We start from the raw sequence: 18,142 nt of genomic DNA, 5'->3' as shown, positions 1-18,142 counted from the left end.
CGTGGCAGTAGACTTGCTTATTGCTTGCAGAAAATAACCTCTCCGTGAATTAAGTTGTTGTGTAGTCCTCCTCTATGTTTTTGGTGAACTACTTGTCCTTTTTTGCAGTCAGTGGTTCTTTTAAGCTTTTAATTGGTGTTTTCTGGAGTTGTTGATTTGTTTCCCATTCCATGTGTGTGTTTTCCCATCATCTTCATCTGCTAGCAGACAAGAATTCAGCATTTAATGTCTGTGGCTTTCTCTTTTTCTCTTCCCTTGTGAAACTCAGTGTAGTTTTTGTTTATTGCACAACCCCCTTTTTTTTTAATTATTCATATTTTAGAAGGTGCCTTAAGATATTTATCGTTTGTCCTTCTGTCTATCCTGTCAGTTGTCAGAATGGACAAGAGGGGATCTGACCTCCTTTAGTCAACCAATTTAGCATCTATAACTTTCCTAGGAGAGGAAGAACCCTGTGGTGGGTGTGTTTCCACACACTGGTGGTAATAGTGGGGGTTGTTTTGTTTTGTTGTTTTCAATAAAGTGTTAGCACTGAGCATCAGTACCTCTGGTGTACTGTAGTTGCCATTCAGAAAGAATGGGAGGGCTGTATCCTTTATTTCAAGTTACACCCCACTCTCCTTTCCAGATATCTCAGAAGCTTCCCTTATGATCTTTTGGAAGATGACTCAATGAAATTCTTGCTACGTTGTCTTTATGTATATGTTCTGATTTGCCAAAACGTATCTATTGCTCTGGTTCTTCTCCAAGAAGTTTTTACTGCCCTTTAGCAGTCAAGTTGTAGGATGTGATGGTGGATAAATCCATTTTACAGATGTGATGAAGACTTGCATGAAGCCACTTAAGGAATCTTTTGGGCCAGAATCTTAAGTTTCTCATACCACGCTACTGGAGCGCGTTAGCGCTTATATTATTTCAGTACAAAGTTCCAGAAGATTTTTTTCTTTCCTTTGAGCTGAGAGGCAATGATAGACGATGCTCTTTCCTTATTTGTAGAGTCTGAAGTAAAACAGGCTGATGTGTAAGCTGTTTTTAGGGTTGATTTGTAAGTATGTGTATCTCTGCATTGCAGTAGGCAAGTCGTCTGTATTTAAATAACTTGCAATGCGCATCTCAGTTAAGGGCCATAGTTAGCAGGTGAGAGCAATATGTTTTGATGTGAGTGTAAGTACTCGTCTTCTTATGGGCAGAGCTGTTGAGCATCTGCAGTTCTTACTGACTTTTGCAGCTTAGAGAGCTGCTGAGGTACAAAGGCTCAACTTGGACAGCTGCAAAGTAAAGAGTATTCTCAGAGTCATCTGATAAAGCCATAAGTAGTTTGATCAGCATCATATAGGAGATCTGTGCCAAAAGAAGCAGCAGGTCTGAAATTTCTGTGTTGGGACACCAAATTTAATGTTACTCAGGACCATACTAGTAACATAAACTTGTTCTTAACATTTCTTATGTTCTAAAGTAAATGATATGGGAATTCTAGAGAAAATAACTGCTCACTAAAGGAATCAGGTTGGATCCATGAACATTGTCCATTCTGTGCTTTGGAGCTTGAAGGTGAAAGGGTAGAGAAGGAAAAAAGGTGCACTTGAATGATTGTTAAGTAGTAATACAAATATGCAAGGCAACAGAATTAAGTTTGCACAGCTATCTTGTGACATTTTCTAATTTTCAAAATCTTAATTTTGCAACCCGATAGTACTACTTTAAAATGGAGGAGGATCTATGTGTAAAATTCTATTTACTTCACATGCATCTGAATGCTTCCATAAAACAGCCTTCAGTAAACCAGCTTGCCAGCATGGTCCAACCTGAGAACATACGTAAGTACTGCCATACTGGATCTTTTGGAGCCAGAGTTTACAGTTATTTAATAATCTTTGCTGGACTTTTCTGATTAATTGCGTATTGAATCCTTGTGTACTTTTCTATGCAAAAGACTTGTAAGATAGTTCCACAGTTTCATTATACTCCGTGTTGTAAAAGTGCTTCTTTATGTTTGCTTTGAACCTGCTATCTAATGATTTCTGTTGATTCTTTTAATTCTTACATTATGAGAAATAATGAATAATCATTCTCTATTTTCCTTCTACATGCCATGCAAGTTTTATAGATCTATATCATGTTTTTCCTTTCCTCATTTCTCTTTTTTCCTTTACAATGAGAACTTTGTTCGCATAATTAAAATTGTGGTCTTCTACGTACAATATTTTGTTTTTATTAAATACCATCTTTTATTGAGGTTCATCTTCCTTTTTGCTGTTCATTCGCAGATCTTTATGGAAGGTTTTCTACAGCAGATTTTGTCAAATCAGTTTCATTCTTTTTTGCAGATCACATATGAAGTCCTGGGGGACTTCACTAGTGGTTATAGTACAAGTCCATTGTGAAAACAGTTGGTTTGTTTTTTTCTTTCTTTTTAACTAGTATATCCATTAAAAGACCTTCCCTCTATTCAAGGACAATTTTATTTCTTTAGTAGCCTTTGGTGATAGACCTGATCGGAAATCTTACAGGAAATCTGTGTATGGTTTATCAGCTAGGTCATCCTTATCCCTCTTATCATTAACTCTTAGAAGATCTCAAAAATATTTGAAGGAGGTGATTCATCCTCATTACCTCATACTTGTCTACAAGTATTCTTTTATATTAGTTTCACCAGTTGTCTTCTGTTGAAGTGGACTTACTTGTCTGTAGGTCTGCAGATCACTTTCCAGACATGCTTTCAAATATCAGGGTCCTGTTTGCTACCTGGTATTCCTCAGGTGCTGAGTTTGATGTACGCAGTAAGCTGCACGTTCCAGTTGGTAGTTTGGAAACACGGTGTTTGAGTTTATTTAGAACTCTGAGGTAAATGCTTCCCTGAACCTGATGTTTCGTTACTATTTATAATTTTTAAAATCCTGTTGTAGTGATTACTTATGATAATTTATCTTTAGGTGGTGAAAACTGTTGGTCTTCGTGAAGTCTGGTTTTTTGGGCTACAGTATGTGGACAGCAAAGGCTACTCAACTTGGCTGAAGCTAAACAAAAAGGTAACAATTCCCTAATATTTAGGCAAGTGTACAGTTTGAAATATACTTTTATAAGGCTTGCTGCTTTAATGTTGTAGGTGAGATACATCTGGCTTCAAATTTAGTTGAAAAGTTGCTTATCATTCTCTTTAAATGACAAAATACAGTGTTAAGTTTGGTTAGTTATAGAAGAATATGCAAAGCTGCATCAACATTTAATTTAAGAAGGAGATACTGTTTCCTGTATTTCCAGTACCATGGTGATGCATGTATTAGAAAAACTTAAATTCATATGATTGTCCTGTCTTCATGTAGCAAAATATAATAGAATAAATGTTTTACAGTTGGGGGTGTGTGTGTGTGAAATATTTGAGGTTTAGGAATTTGCATGTATACAGCTATAGATCTTTAAACAAGGCACCAATAATAGGCTCCTAAACTTTTGTTTAGGTATCTAATAAGTAGATTGTAGGATAATTTTTGGTTTGGTTTTTCCCCAACAGCACTGAGCACCTTGTTCCTCCCAGCTATAGGGAGCCAGGTCATTTCACTTTAAATTCTATTTACAAATTTGAATGGTCAATTTTTATTTTAATATTGGCCATCAGGTTATTAATGGCACTGTTTAAAATAAAGGAATTTTGTTTAGTACAACTTAATCAAGAATACCTTTTTTATCTTCAGTATTAGGAGGTAAATTGGGAGGTTTTTAGGAGCAAGTCCCACTGTCTGCATTTATATAATCTTTCCTTCTCCTCCTGGTAAATCCAGCAAGTTAAACCTGCTAACCACCAAAGCTGTCTCCTAGGATTTCATGTGTCTTGTTTCATACGCAATAAATGTTGTAGTGCTACAAATATTTTGTTAGCCCTAATGGCTTGCCTCCAGTGGTTGGAGACTACAGGATTTGGTGCATCGTTTGTGAAAAATATAGAAGACATTGCTCTATGAAAGTCCTTAGCAAGTTAAGTTGCTGGTGCAGTTCAGGAGCAACAAGGGTGTGCTCATTCCTTTAACTTTGACTAAGGCAGTTACCTACCTTTTTTTTTAAAAAAAAAAAAAAAAAAAGCTTGTAACATTTGATTCTTAAATGCATCATCATAAACTGGCTCTAACTTGTAAGTTACTATTTAAATATTTGCGGTAAATACAGATAAGATCTGATAAATCACAGAATAGATGTGCAAATAAGGTATTATTACGGCAAGAGCACAACTAATCGTTCACTGGTGAGATTAAAGTGAAATACTGTGTTATGTAAATTAGAAGCAGATGGACAATAATGAAAAGCGAGCAGAACTTTTAAAATTGACATCTGAAATGTTGAATATAGTACTTACGCTGCTTTACATATGTGAATAAATGGTTGCATCATATTTACAGTTTTTGATACTTCCTACCAGTCAAGGAAACAGATGCATCATTTCATGCATAGTGAAGAAGTTCTAGGGGGACTACTAGTGCACATAAAATAAATGTGTAATAAAGTGCTTGAGGAATTGGGCTGTATGAGATTTATTTTATTACGAATGTACCTTTTAACAATCACTGTATTATTTGATGTTAAAATTAGTTTAACTTTGGATGTTTTTGCTTTAGTCATAATCAGTGCTTGTCGTGGATGGGAGAGATAGCTGGTGCACCTCACTTGTAAGGGAGAAGCAGCAATATACTTTATCGATATAAAACAGTGAGTTAACAAAGTTCAATGGTAAATGTGATAGTGGTTTAACAAGATTCGATGGCAAGGTATGCTTCATTATTTACTGCATAGAGGACAGGGTCAGACAAAACTGTCAGGGAGACCCTCCCGTTGAGTCATGAGATTCAGAAAGGACCCCCTTGCATTCTAAACTCCTTCTCAGAGAAGAGTCTAGGTGTGGCTGGATCCAGACTTAGTCCCAGACTTGGTCAACGGTTTATGTCTAAAGGATTATATAGGCACAATCAATCCTTTTATATCAGTTAGCTAAAGTTTCAAAGTTTAGCAAGCTATTAGTCACTTACTGAGAATCTGGTGCAGCGGAATCTCTCAGCCTCAAGGAGTAACGTTGAGAGGCGTCCCTACTCAAGGGGAGATACTGGCTTGCAGCCTGTTGTCATTTCAGGAGAGCTCAAAGGGCTCTTGGGCTGCTCACTATTTATGGGGGTAAGATGATTGACTCATAGTCATATTTGCATACCGACCACAGACTTCAGTTTCTTCCAAGTTTGGCTTGAGTTGAACATTGACCAGCACTGTGGTTAAGTGGACGCATTGCCATAAATTAGCCCTTGACTATTGTGTTGTTATCTGTCTCCCCCGAATCCACTCTGAGCCAGATGCATCATGACCGGACGCATCCATCATGACCACCACTGGTGGTTATCACTTGAGCAGGGTTACAGGAAAAGGTCGCGGGGGGGGGGGGGAGCAGGGAGCACACCGTCATAGTGCTGAAAGCTGAGCCCAAATTAAATGGAAAATTCTGCATAAAAATGCGGTTTTGTTGAAGTTTGAAGTAGACACTTACTTAAAACTTAAGATGACTACATCTGATCTCTTCACAGAAATCATGATTATAAGGCTTATCCATTCTAGACAAATAATGTGATTAATGGAATTAATGTTTTTTGCACAGGAACAAAGCACATGTATTTAGTTCAATAGTTCAAAGGCTTTTAAAAGAATCCAACTTTACACTTACATTGAAGAAATGTGCTGTAGTTCTTGCTAAAGAAACCTTGTTAGACCCTAATTTGTTACTTCCTGCAATTCATCCTTGAATATAGTTTTGATTTTTTTAATATGTATTACAACTTCTTTTTTTTCCCAGATCTTTATTGTAATCAATACAAATTCACACAAGCCTACAAAAAACCTCTTAAACAGTCTTTGAGTAGTATTTCAAAATTGTCTGATTTATCCAGATTAGTGTACTTGATTCAGTGCCATGTGAACCTTTAGTGAGTTCCACAGCGGGCTTGTCAGGAAGCACTGGATTTCTGCGTAGAAAAGCTAAAGAGTTCATTACTACTTAGTTAATTACATTTAATATACCATTTAGTGCTCTTTTTATTTTTTTCTTTATTCCTCTCCCTCAGGTAACACAGCAAGATGTAAGGAAAGAAAATCCTTTGCAGTTTAAGTTCAGGGCCAAGTTTTTTCCAGAGGATGTATCTGAAGAATTAATTCAGGAAATAACTCAGAGACTTTTCTTCCTGCAAGTCAAAGAAGCGATCTTAAATGATGAAATATATTGCCCACCGGAAACTGCAGTTCTTCTGGCTTCTTATGCTGTCCAGTCCAAGTATGGAGATTATAGTAAGGAGATACATAAACTAGGCTACCTAGCCAATGACAGACTTCTCCCTCAGCGGTGAGTTAGATGTTTTAGCATCATCTGCTGCATATAAACTTGATTACAGTACATTTTTTATAATTAAAATATTAACTGATAATGTGCATTTAATGGTAGCTTTCTTAAGAGTGCATGTTTTGCTAGTAAAATTTAGAGATCCTGATTTAGACTCTAAATAACAAAGAAGCGTCACAATCATGGGTTTCTTGAGACCTATTTCCTGTTCCATCCACAACCGTCTGCACAGATGTAGTTGAACAAATTTCCAAAGTACTCCAGAATGATCTAATGTTCCTGAAGGCTTGCTTCTGCTAAATTAAAATCAAAATACTCTAATATAGAAGTCACTAAGATTCATTTGATACTCACTCCTTTCTCCAGTTCTTGATGTTTTTGTACACTTAATTATTTTCAAGAAGTTATTATAATTTATAAAGTATATTGCAAGTAAAATATATTGCAGAAAAATGCTAGCCTGGACAGAACTTTTAGAAGGTAAATTGTTGTCAGTGCTGTTAAGTATAAACTCTTTTATATCAGTCACTCATCTAAGTGGTTAGGAAAAGTAAGCACCAAGATTATAGTTCTGTTTCTTTACGCAACTGAAACCATGCTCCTGGCATGTATTGGCAGCAAGTCAAGTGTTGCAACAGAAATGTACAAAGTTAAACAGTTTTGTTAGTGTAGATGAATCCATGGTGAGGTATTGTGGACAAATGTGTGCTTACTAAATATGTAACATCAATGCATCTTCAAAGAAATGAGAGCCATGGAACAATTTGAGGTTTCTTTAAAAGTGATATGCTTTGTCTCTTTGGCTTGAAAACTAAGAGTGGAAACTCAGTTATTAGTGTAACTAAGCTTGAGAATTTTCTAGCAAGCAAAAAGCAGTTCAAAGGATTGTGGTGAAGTACTGAAAGAAGTATTTCGGAAAATGTTTCGGATTTTTAAAAATCCTGGCTGAGAGTTTGGTTTTGGCTGTTTTCTTCTGACAGTGAATTCTATACCTCTTTCTAAAAAATACCCTTTGTTAGGAAGGCAGAGAGAGGTAGAACCAGTAAAACTGTCATTACTCAATCTGTTAGTTCACAAATCTTAGTTTTTGCTCAGTTATGATGACAGCCTGTGAACACTGGCGTGCTTGTGTACGACACAAACTGAAATACTTAAGATGCTCCTTTCAGTAGACAAATGTTCCCAGCATATGCTTTCAACCAGTCATGTGCTAGTCTGCACTGAGTGAGCACACAGCCTTTGTATTAATTCTAACACAATTATTCCTGTTTTGCCTCCTGTCTCCAGGAGATTTGCCACAAAACTAACAAGTACATCATAAAAATACTTCAGAACAATATACAATGTAATGTCAAAAATACTTACTTGTTTCCCAAAGTAGGCTAGCTTTGCAAAACTGTACTGAAAAAGGTCAGAAAAGATTTGCAGTTCCTGTTAATTACAGAGTCGTAATGTTCACCTGTCAAAACTACGACGTATTTCTTGGATCAAAACTATGACTTGGGTAGCAACAAGGCATCAAGTCCTTGCTGAGTTATTTTATTACAACAGTCCTTGCGTATCTGGTAGTGATGTTTCATCAGTAGCATGTGAAGAGAGAATGGAGGGGACCAAATGATGAGATGGCTATTGCCAAAGACATTGCCAGCTTTCTTGAGGATATCATAGAAACACAGAATCATCTGAGGTTGGAAGGGGAGCTCTAAAGATCATCTAGTGCGGTCCCCTTACTGAAAGTAGAGTCACCTAGAGAGGTGGTTGATACCCCATGCCAGTTAGTGATTGAGTCAGTTGGACAGTGCCCTTAATAACACGCTTTAACTTTTGATCAGCCCTGAAGTGGTGGTCAGGCAGTTAGACTAGATGATAATTTCCAACTGAAATATTGTATTCTAATTACAGCAGGTTTCTCAAGGCCTTTTCCAGTTCGGTTTTAAATATTTCCAAGGATGGACACTCTGCAGCCTCTCTGGGCAACCTGTTCTAGTGTTTGACCACCTTCGCAGTAAAGAAATAAAATCAAAAAATTGTGTTTAAGTGTATTTCACTTGTGCCCATTGCCTCGTGGTTTTCAATTCAAATTCAATTCAAAAAGACTAAAGTGCAAAGAATTTCTGTAGAAGTAGAAATTTAACTTAATTTGTAAAGCCCAAGAAAGCACAAGTCACCATGAGGGTGACTGAGCACTGGCACGAAGAAGAGCTTGGGAGCAGGGCTTTTATTTTCAGATGGGCACTTGTGTGACATAATCCTGGGATCATGTATTTTGCACTATCCTGTTTTGGCCTTTATTTTTTTCATTGTTAGCTTTATGTTGTACTGCTATGAAAGCTTTTGGACATTTTGTGAATATCTGTTGGAGGAGTAGAAGAAATAATGGTGGAAAGCAGCTCACAGTGTAAATATCACAATGTAAAAATCAGGCCTGATTTAATTATAGAATTTCTTTAATAAATTAGCATTGTCCTAGAAGACTTGGAATTAATTTTTTATATGTAATAGAAACTTGTAAATGATTGCCAGGATGCTTTTAGTTTATTACAGCCAAAGCAGGCTGGTCTACTTTGTGTGTTCCGTAACAGGCTTCTCTAAGTATTACATTTAGGGCTTATACTTATATTCAAGGCTAAAGATGAGAAAACAACCAAACAAAAAGAATGTCTTGTCATTGCATGTTCTTGTATCATTTAGCTGTGAACATGTCAGCTTTGTGCAAGTGCAAAAACTAAAACCTCTGCCTCAGTTTTGAGGAGGAAAGCCTGTTGATAGGGATGTACACTAAGCAAATCAAAATGTGATACAGCTCCCACTGAAAAGTGCACTTCACTAGATATGGGGCAAAGTAGCAAATCAAGTGATAGAGAGATCCTATAACAGAAGAAACACTGCATTAGTATCTTCTGCATCACTCAGTCTATTGTACTTTGCTAAAATGTAGGGAAATGTAGGGAAAAGTAGTAAATTCTTACTTTCCTGAGTAAAGAGAACGGAAGGAAAATAACTGTTCTGACTTCCTTAGTAAGATTATTTTGCAGTCTCTTTTTTTAAATTGTCCTTTAAAATAATTTCTCTAGGAATGCTTGAAATGCTAGGTGCATGGAATAAAAGCATAATAAAGTTGTCATATGCATTTGATTTCTTACTGCAGTACTACATTGAAAGTTCTAGTAGGTCAAAACATAATTCCACCATTGCAGCCTGCTGTAGATAAACCTCAAATAGTTTTCTGAAACTGCTTCACTACTGATTTTATTTATAAAAAACCAAACCAACCGCAACAAACTAGTCCACTAACTTGTCTTAATGTGTTACTTTTTCTTTCAAATGACAGCAGAATGAAAGCTTGAGCATATCTCTGCATACCTAGAGATTAATTTGCAGCATCATTGTAAGAGGATTTTATAGGTCTGCATTTTCAGGTGTTCCAAACATTAGATTTTATGATGTTACTGAAAATTGAGATCTGCCATGATGTGACTTTTATATTACAAAAAGTATAGAATACCATAATAATAAAAAAAAAGGTGTTTTCACACTATTTTAAAAGTGTATTTGTTGAAATACCAAGTTTCTCTGTGTGTCTGGGTTAAGAAGATGAGCAGTGTATAGGAAGTCACGGTTAAGTTTGCTCAATTAAAGCATATGTTATGCTGTGTAACCAAACTTATTTTTATAAGTTTAAGAGATTAAATTGGTTGTTAGTGTCATTTAATAGCAACAATTTCTATTCACAGTGTGTTAGAACAGCACAAACTGACAAAAGAACAGTGGGAAGAAAGAATACAGAACTGGCATGAAGAGCACAGGGGAATGTTAAGGTAATTACTTAGAAAATATTCCAAGACCTGTATGGGTTTTTTATTATTTATTTACTTACTTACTTGTTTTGGAAGACATTATATTTGTTTGGAAACTGCTTTCTTTGATAACTGCCTACCCTGCTCAGAATAAAAAACTTCCATGAAAGCTGCGGTGAGGGTTGAGTTTCTAGTTAGGTTACATGATTTACCTACATGATTTCTGGTAAGGTTGTCAACTGCCTTTGTCCACAGTTGCCTGTGTCTAAAATATATTTATTATTTCCTTAGCTCATGGGGTGAAATGACAAAGAGCGATGATTGAACTGTACTTGGGTATTAGGGTGTAAAGCTCTACAAATATCTGAATCAAAGTACACATGAATTTCAAAGAAGAGAGATTTAATTCCTGACTAAATTTTACACTAATTTGTTATTCTGCAGTTCCCTTATTCTTACAGTGTACTTGATTTGTCTACACTATGCCATTTTCTTCTTTTTTCAGGGAAGATTCTATGATGGAATACCTTAAGATAGCACAAGACCTGGAAATGTATGGAGTCAACTATTTTGAAATAAAGAATAAAAAAGGAACTGAATTGTGGCTAGGAGTTGATGCTTTGGGTCTGAATATTTATGAGCATGATGATAAGTAAGTGGCTAAGACTCATTTTGCGGCTCTGTCCTAGGAGATCCTATCTGAGATTATACAAAATCCACCTTACTGTGTGTTCAATAACATCTAGCAAAACAGGTTCTCAAAGACCTTCTAATCTATGCAAAAGATAGAAAAGGAGAGATAGATGTTAACTGCCAGAATATTTGAATTTTAAAGATTAAATAGGGATGCGAAAGAAGGTAAAGGAAGAGCAGTTCTGTGTAAATTTAAATTTACATTGCTTAATATGGATGTATAATAGCTAGACCATCTTTATATTGTTTCTTTCTGTACTTTTCACTTCCTCAAGACTTTCTCTTCAGTCAGGATGAAAAGGACATTGAGAAGATGAGTAACATATTTAAAGAGAAACATTTTGTAAGAGCAGTGACTAGGATTATAGCTGTTAGAACATGAAGAACTTTGGTATCTAAAAATGAAACCTTTTAGACATCAAAGAAAATAGATTAACCTTGTGTCCTGATAAAGAGGTCAAAGAATCTGTCCTACTTGAAGAGGGATAAAGCTGAAATGTGCAAAATTTGAAGAACCTGAAAACAGAACAACAGACTTACTCTTTTGTTTCCTTCCAAACACTTTTTAGTAGTATCTGATGTCCACAGTCCTTTCACAGTGATTTGAAGTTAAACATGATGTGTCAAACACCAGATAACAGCTGTCAACTGAACTGAAACTTAATGCTCTTTGAAGTATATGCCCTGTAACAAAATTCTGTAAGCCTTAATTGCCATTAGATGGCAATATAACTCCTGAAAGAAGGAAATATTCAGAAAATGTTGAGATCAGATTGAATGATCAACCAATTTTTAATATTCTTTAACTCCCAATAGTTAGCAAACAAATACTTAAACGTTTTCTAATGCTTGTAATTATGATAATATAAATTGAAAAAACTTTCTGTGCTCATGGAGAAAAATATTTACAGTTATGCAGTTGGTGTATAACCTTGTAACGGTTTCTGAACTGAATTTATTTAAGATGCAAGGAAAATAAATTTAACTTGAACTTTGGAAATGTAAGAACATATTTTACATCTGAGTTAAACCGAAGTACAGTGTTGCTGAAGGCTAATTTAATTTCAGTCTTTGGAATGTCAGACTTTTTTCAAATTTAAATATTAGTCTTTTCACTGAAAATAAAATTATCAATAGCTTATAAAGAATCAGTACATGATTGTGATGTTTAGCATCTATTTAATGATAGTAGAATGTCACAAACTGAAATTCCTAAATTCCTTCTGTTACAATGCCATGTAATTTATTCATTATGTATTTTATTCATTTGCTGGAATAATGTGTAAAAAAATTGTCTGCCAAAATATGCTTGAACTGTTGTTACGTTTTGTAAATGTTAAGTGTGATAGTGAAAGTGGTACGTAGTTAAGACTTAGTGGACATAAACCAAATGCACATCTTTGCTTCTAATGAGAACTTTTTCTCTTTGAAGGCTGACACCCAAGATTGGTTTTCCTTGGAGTGAGATAAGAAACATCTCTTTTAACGACAAAAAATTTGTCATAAAGCCAATTGACAAAAAGGCCCCTGTAAGTAGTGTGTAGAATACTATGCCTTTGTACAGGAAGAGATTTAAGCCTGCAGGAACTTGCTCTGGCATTATGGCATGAGTAAATATTTTGTGACATTTATTATTCTTATTGGTAGAATAGTCAGTAATCAAAAGGAAATTTTGATTTTGAAGTATGGTATGTTTATTTTCTCTCTTTTCATTCTGGTTGATACTCTTAAGACTTTTTATGTTTTGTGGTGTTTTTTTTTTTTTAAATGTAAGTCAACTAGTATTTTGTGATGTCTTGAAAAGCCACAGTGTAAGATGCTAAATTCTCTGGCCCCCCACCTCTGTCTTTTTTTTTTTTTTTTTCTTTTACTACAGCAGCACATTTCATGGGACTTTCTAGGTCAAAATTCTTCAGTTAACTAACTTACTGAAATAGAGCAGTGAATCATCTCACTTTTTTAGAAATTTAAATAAATAATTTTGTGTAAAATAGCTAACCTCTACATGGAGGAATCCAGGTGTAATTTTGAATTTATCTTGCAAGTTCCTTACAGTAACTAGATTTATAGATTATGGTGTTGGATTGCTCAGAGCATGAATGTCAAAATATTTGTAAGTTTATATTTAACAAATGCAAGCATGCTGTAATGCTTTGAGTCTTGTTACAACTGTATTTTTAGATTAATGGTTATGCTGCAATTATTTTTGCTAGGATTTTGTTTTTTATGCACCCCGTCTGAGAATTAACAAGCGAATTTTGGCACTGTGTATGGGAAATCATGAATTGTACATGAGGAGGAGGAAACCTGATACAATTGAAGTGCAACAGATGAAGGCCCAAGCTAGAGAGGAGAAACATCAGAAACAATTGGAAAGGTAATTAACAAACTTCCATGAAACAGAAAAAAATTCTTCTACCCTTTAAGAAAACTAAGTCATAGAATATCAAACATCTTAGCATTCTAGAAAAGAGAGAGCTGTTTTTCTTCCTATAATATGTAAGCTGGTTTGTGGATTGGCATGGCTCATCTGTCTTAATAGAAAGCTGTATCTTTTTTGAGCTTTCAGCATAGTAATAGTAGCTGTATTGTTGTTTCTCATTACGTTTTTGTGAAACAGTCTTAACTCTCTGTTACTTGATTCTTAGACTTTTATACTCTACAGGTGAACCTTTAAAGCAAGTTCAGTGAAGAATGTCATGACTTACCTTTTGTATATTTAAAAAATACCGTTTCTAGCCCAGGTGAAACATCAGCCATGTCTAAAATGCAAGTATAATTATGGATTTACCTGGTTGAACCATAACCAAGGCTGCTGATCAGTTCTGTTCATAAATTGTTTTTCTGTACAGTATTTTGAAACAGAAGCTTGGTTCTTCTTGCCTTGTAAACTGAATTTGAAACACTTAAAATTATGTGCTTCTCTACTAGCTGAATAACCTGAAAAATAGGCTACCAGCATCCTTAGAGTAGAATTTAATCTGTTTAAGGTAAAAAAACCCTTTTACTATTTTTTTTTTTCCCCAGGGCACAATTAGAAAATGAAAAGAAGAAAAGGGAGATAGCAGAAAAGGAAAAGGAAAGAATAGAGCGTGAAAAGGAAGAATTAATGGAACGCTTAAGACAAATTGAGGAACAAACAATGAAAGCTCAGAAAGGTGAGCTCTTACTGGTTCCGGATTTCTTATATCTGATGACAATACTTAGTTCAGTTGGGTAGTTCAGTTCCACAATTCTCTTGGTACGTGTGTGTGTGGGGGGTGTTTTTGTTTTTTTAAATTTATTTTATTAATAATAACAAGAATTTAGTGATGTATTACTTAATTTAAGAAGAGAGATTCTTTTTCAGTGTTAAGACTTAAAAGATCATATATATGTGTGTGTATGTGTGTATATTTGTAATATAAACCCAATCCCTAATATAGCAAAAGTTTCAATTTTTTTTAATAAAAAGGAAATTCATGTGTACATGGTTCAACTCAGAATTATGAAATGCCTGAAGTGCTGAAAACTTGGAGTTGGAGGGAACAGGGAAATTAGAGAGGAAGATTCAAAGTACTTCCAGGATTTTGTTGACCTTAGCTTTTGATTTGGAAATTCCTTTTTCCTTCATTTTCCTATTCTCTTGTGAGATTTGAGAATTTTAAAACTCAAATCTTGTCAGATTTTAGTGAAAAAATGTAGCTTCACCAATCACAGTTCTTATTTTGAACCACCCTGTAGACTCCCTGCCTCCGCTATTTCCCAGTCCTTCCTCTTCATGTTCTTTTTTTTGCTTCAGGTTTGGTTCACATTCATAAAAGTTCTCTTCCTCTCTTCTTTTCATAACTGTTGGCTTCAGGCATGATAGATAGAATTACTGACTAAATCTATGCAAATAAATTACATATGCCTGATGCTGTTCTCTAGGTAGCTCTACCCCTGTATCTTTCAGTCTTCCAATGCAGAACAGGTTGGACACATCCAGATGGGTAACATACAAACCGTGCCTTGGAATTGCTTAAGGGAGAGCTATTTAGCCCAGGACAAAACAGTGTCAGGGTGATTCTAAAGGTTTAACAATACACGTTTTTCTTGTAACTTTTGTAAGCAATATAGCCTAACTTCTGATGCAATATGTAATGTTCATGTGTTGCTGGTCTTTTTAGCCTTCTATTCACATGTGGAAAAATGTTTATGAAAATGGTGTCTGCGTTCTGTAGTTGACTTGGTAGTTAAGTGTTCTCCATCTTCATGGGAAGATTTTGTTTGTTTTGTTTAAATATTTATGCAATTTATTCAATTTTCAAAGTACTGCATTTGTACAATTCCACATACTTGTAATGCTGTTCATTTCATTTTATAACTGAAGCAGTAGGCCTCGGAAACCAACTGAAGAATATTGATTACATGAGACATACTTAAAACTACAAGTGCAAAGATTAAGCACATGTCAGCATACCTGGGGAGATGCTTTTTTGGTATTAAAGCATATGGTGAAGGGTGAAGGGCAAATGGATCGTTCCAGTAATTGAGCAGTTGTTTAGGTTTTCTGATGAAGGAATCTATGCAGCTATGCCTAGACAAAAACATAGTGGAAAACTTATCATTAGAATCAACAAGGAGCTTCAGAAAGTCTTTTTTCATAGTTGCTTCATTTTGCACATCAGCGGAGTGTATTTTGCCTGTGCAAATCTTACCTTGCACTACTGGTAGATTATTACTACTTCCTATTTCACTCAGAGTTATGCCCTTTAGATTGCAATATTTTGCTAACGAGGCAGGTAGACAACTATTATCCTCCCTTGATTTAAAATTTTCCTGTTTGCACCTCTTTGGCTCTGTTCTATGGAGAATTTTTCTGACCCTTCCAATGGGTCTTTGGTCATTTTGCTGGAGGCACATGCCTAAATTGTCTGTCGCAATTAAGGAATCTTTGTCAGGCATTGCAATAGAGTAGAAGAGTTTTTTGCTTTTTTACTGTGAGAGTATGATTTAATGTATATCAAATCTCCTCAGTAGTAAGAGTGAGGGTGTATGTATATGTACATATATTTTGAGTGTTAAGTTTTATCAGAGAGGTGATAATTTTCTGAAATACTGGTCTGTCAGAACTGTCAGGTGAGATGAAGTATATCCAAAGTATGTCTTAAAGGTGGGGGGGGCGGGGGGGAGGGATCAGACATGGAGCATAGATTCAGGTAACACGGTCAACAGCTCTTCTTAGATTGAGGCAGCCTTGTAAATCTTTGTCAGCTTTCTAGGTTACTTTATTTTGAGCATGTTACAGCTGTTACTTGTGTTACATATGAGGAAGAGCTAGGTAGTGATATCTTGCCTACAAACTTTCTTTTTGGCAGAGCTAGAGGAACAGACTAGAAGAGCTCTAGAACTAGATCAAGAACGAAAGCGTGCAAAAGAGGAAGCAGAGCGCCTGGAAAAAGAGCGTCGAGCAGCTGAAGAGGCTAAAGCTGCTCTAGCCAAGCAGGCAGCTGATCAAATGAAGAACCAGGAACAGCTAGTAAGAAGCTTTAACCCTATTTTGAAACAAATTGAAAAAGATCAGTTGAAAATTTATTCTTGGTTATACCTGTTTTGTCAAATAGACAAGTACATTGAAACACAGATAAAAGTATGTGAAATACCATTACAGATTGTTGTAGGACCTTTTTTAGAAAATGCCATTAGATTTGCCACTACTTGCAAGAAAAAAAAAAAACTGGGGCTGTAGGAAATTAAATGATGAAGTAGACACTTCAGATTGACAGCACCCACTACATTCTCTTTCTAATAGTGTCAGGCTTATCTAGCTGAGAACAAGAGTAGCTTCCTTCTGCAGTCCGCTGGGAAGCCTGTTCTCTGAAGCAGGTCTGTTCTGAAGCTTGGTGGTGGTGGTGGGGAGTTGGTGACACTGTGGGGTTTTTGTGTTTGGTTGGTTTTTTGTTGTGTTTTTCCCCCTCTGTTTCCAGCATTTACAGTTATCTTCTCACATTCTGTGCTAGACTGCTTCTCATTCAAGATTTGTACATAATAACCAAGAAAGGCACAAAAACAGTAGAAGAAATGATTTCTCAACTATAAACCAGCTTTTGATCTTCTGTAAACTTAACATACAATTCTGAAGGCAAGATTTAGCTTAATAGTACTGAGATTATGATCCAGAGTCATAATCTTACTGCTGGAACCATTTAAAGTGGTATTAAACTGAAACAGCCCCAAATGCTAATTTGTAAATACAGCTTGCTCTTTACCAGCAAGCTTTGGAAGTGCAGAAGATAAGTTTTTTGGGTTTTTCTTCTGGACTTATTTCCATCAGGCAAGAGTACTGATTCATTCCCTCTGTCATGTACACTTAAAATTTCTATTTTTAGCAGAGAAGTGATGGATGGTAACTAACTCTTTTCAAGTCAGATCATGGCAAAGGCTCTGCTTTCTTCCACTGCAGAGCCAAAATTATACCAAATTAAAACTTCTGCTTCATTTTTTTGTTTGTTTCAGGCAGCAGAACTTGCTGAATTCACTGCCAAGATTGCACTTCTAGAGGAAGCCAAGAAAAAGAAAGAAGAGGAAGCCTCAGAATGGCAGCACAAAGTAATGAGCTCGTGCTGTGTGAAGTCAGAACTTCAAAGAAACTAAGGGAGATGAGTGCGGAAATCCCACTGGAAGTCCATGGGATTGAATCTCTCTCTTTTCCTTAGGCTTCAGAGAAGCCTTTCTTAAAGGTTTTTGTTCTTCAGTCTGCTGAAGCCAGCCTGTACTTCTGTTTAACTCATTTCTTAATATTAAATAGTCATTAAGGGGGGGAAATTCTCATCACAAAGGTATGGTCAAAGATTTGAAATGGCTTCCTTACGTTTGGTGACGAAATAGATTGGAGCTTCATGTTGGAAAAGAAAACACCTCAGGAGGGCGATGTATAAAATCATGAGTGGTGGTGAAAAGATGAACCAGAACAATAACAAAGGCACATCAAATGCAAGTGGACAATAGTTTAAAGCAAAGTAGTATTTCTTCACAAAATCTGTAATTAGCTATGGGATGTGAGTATTAATTGTGTGCACAGGTTCAAAAAGTGATTTCACAAATTCTAACAATACAAATTCTGGTTAAATATGAAATTTTAAGACATTGCCTTTGATTTAGGAAGTTCCTGAGCCTCAAATTTCAGGAGGCTAGGAAAGTAGGAAAGCAATCAGTACTACTGCCCTATTCTCTCACTCTTCTCTTGTCTACTGCTGGAAATAGCTGGGCTCCGGTACAGCTGGTTCTGAGTCATACCTTTTTTATCCTGTATTCCTATTTGACAATT

At 35.8% G+C, this 18,142-nt stretch overlaps 1 protein-coding gene across 1 annotated transcript in view; it reads left to right on the top strand.

Moving 5' to 3' along the window:
- Positions 1–18,142, top strand: part of RDX (radixin) — a 42,803-nt gene that overhangs the window by 20,912 nt on the left and 3,749 nt on the right. The window contains exons 4-12 of the mRNA XM_059830291.1: positions 2,934–3,029; positions 6,093–6,367; positions 10,099–10,182; positions 10,667–10,813; positions 12,287–12,383; positions 13,068–13,231; positions 13,882–14,012; positions 16,194–16,354; positions 17,332–17,424. Of these exons, the coding sequence (XP_059686274.1) occupies positions 2,934–3,029; positions 6,093–6,367; positions 10,099–10,182; positions 10,667–10,813; positions 12,287–12,383; positions 13,068–13,231; positions 13,882–14,012; positions 16,194–16,354; positions 17,332–17,424 (1,248 nt within the window). The remainder of the gene's footprint in view (positions 1–2,933; positions 3,030–6,092; positions 6,368–10,098; positions 10,183–10,666; positions 10,814–12,286; positions 12,384–13,067; positions 13,232–13,881; positions 14,013–16,193; positions 16,355–17,331; positions 17,425–18,142) is intronic.

Source organism: Gavia stellata, chromosome 1, assembly GCF_030936135.1.
Source record: "Gavia stellata isolate bGavSte3 chromosome 1, bGavSte3.hap2, whole genome shotgun sequence".
Classification (NCBI taxonomy): domain Eukaryota; kingdom Metazoa; phylum Chordata; class Aves; order Gaviiformes; family Gaviidae; genus Gavia; species Gavia stellata.
Note: the sequence above shows the minus strand (reverse complement) of the source record. Positions and strands in the feature narration are given on the sequence as shown.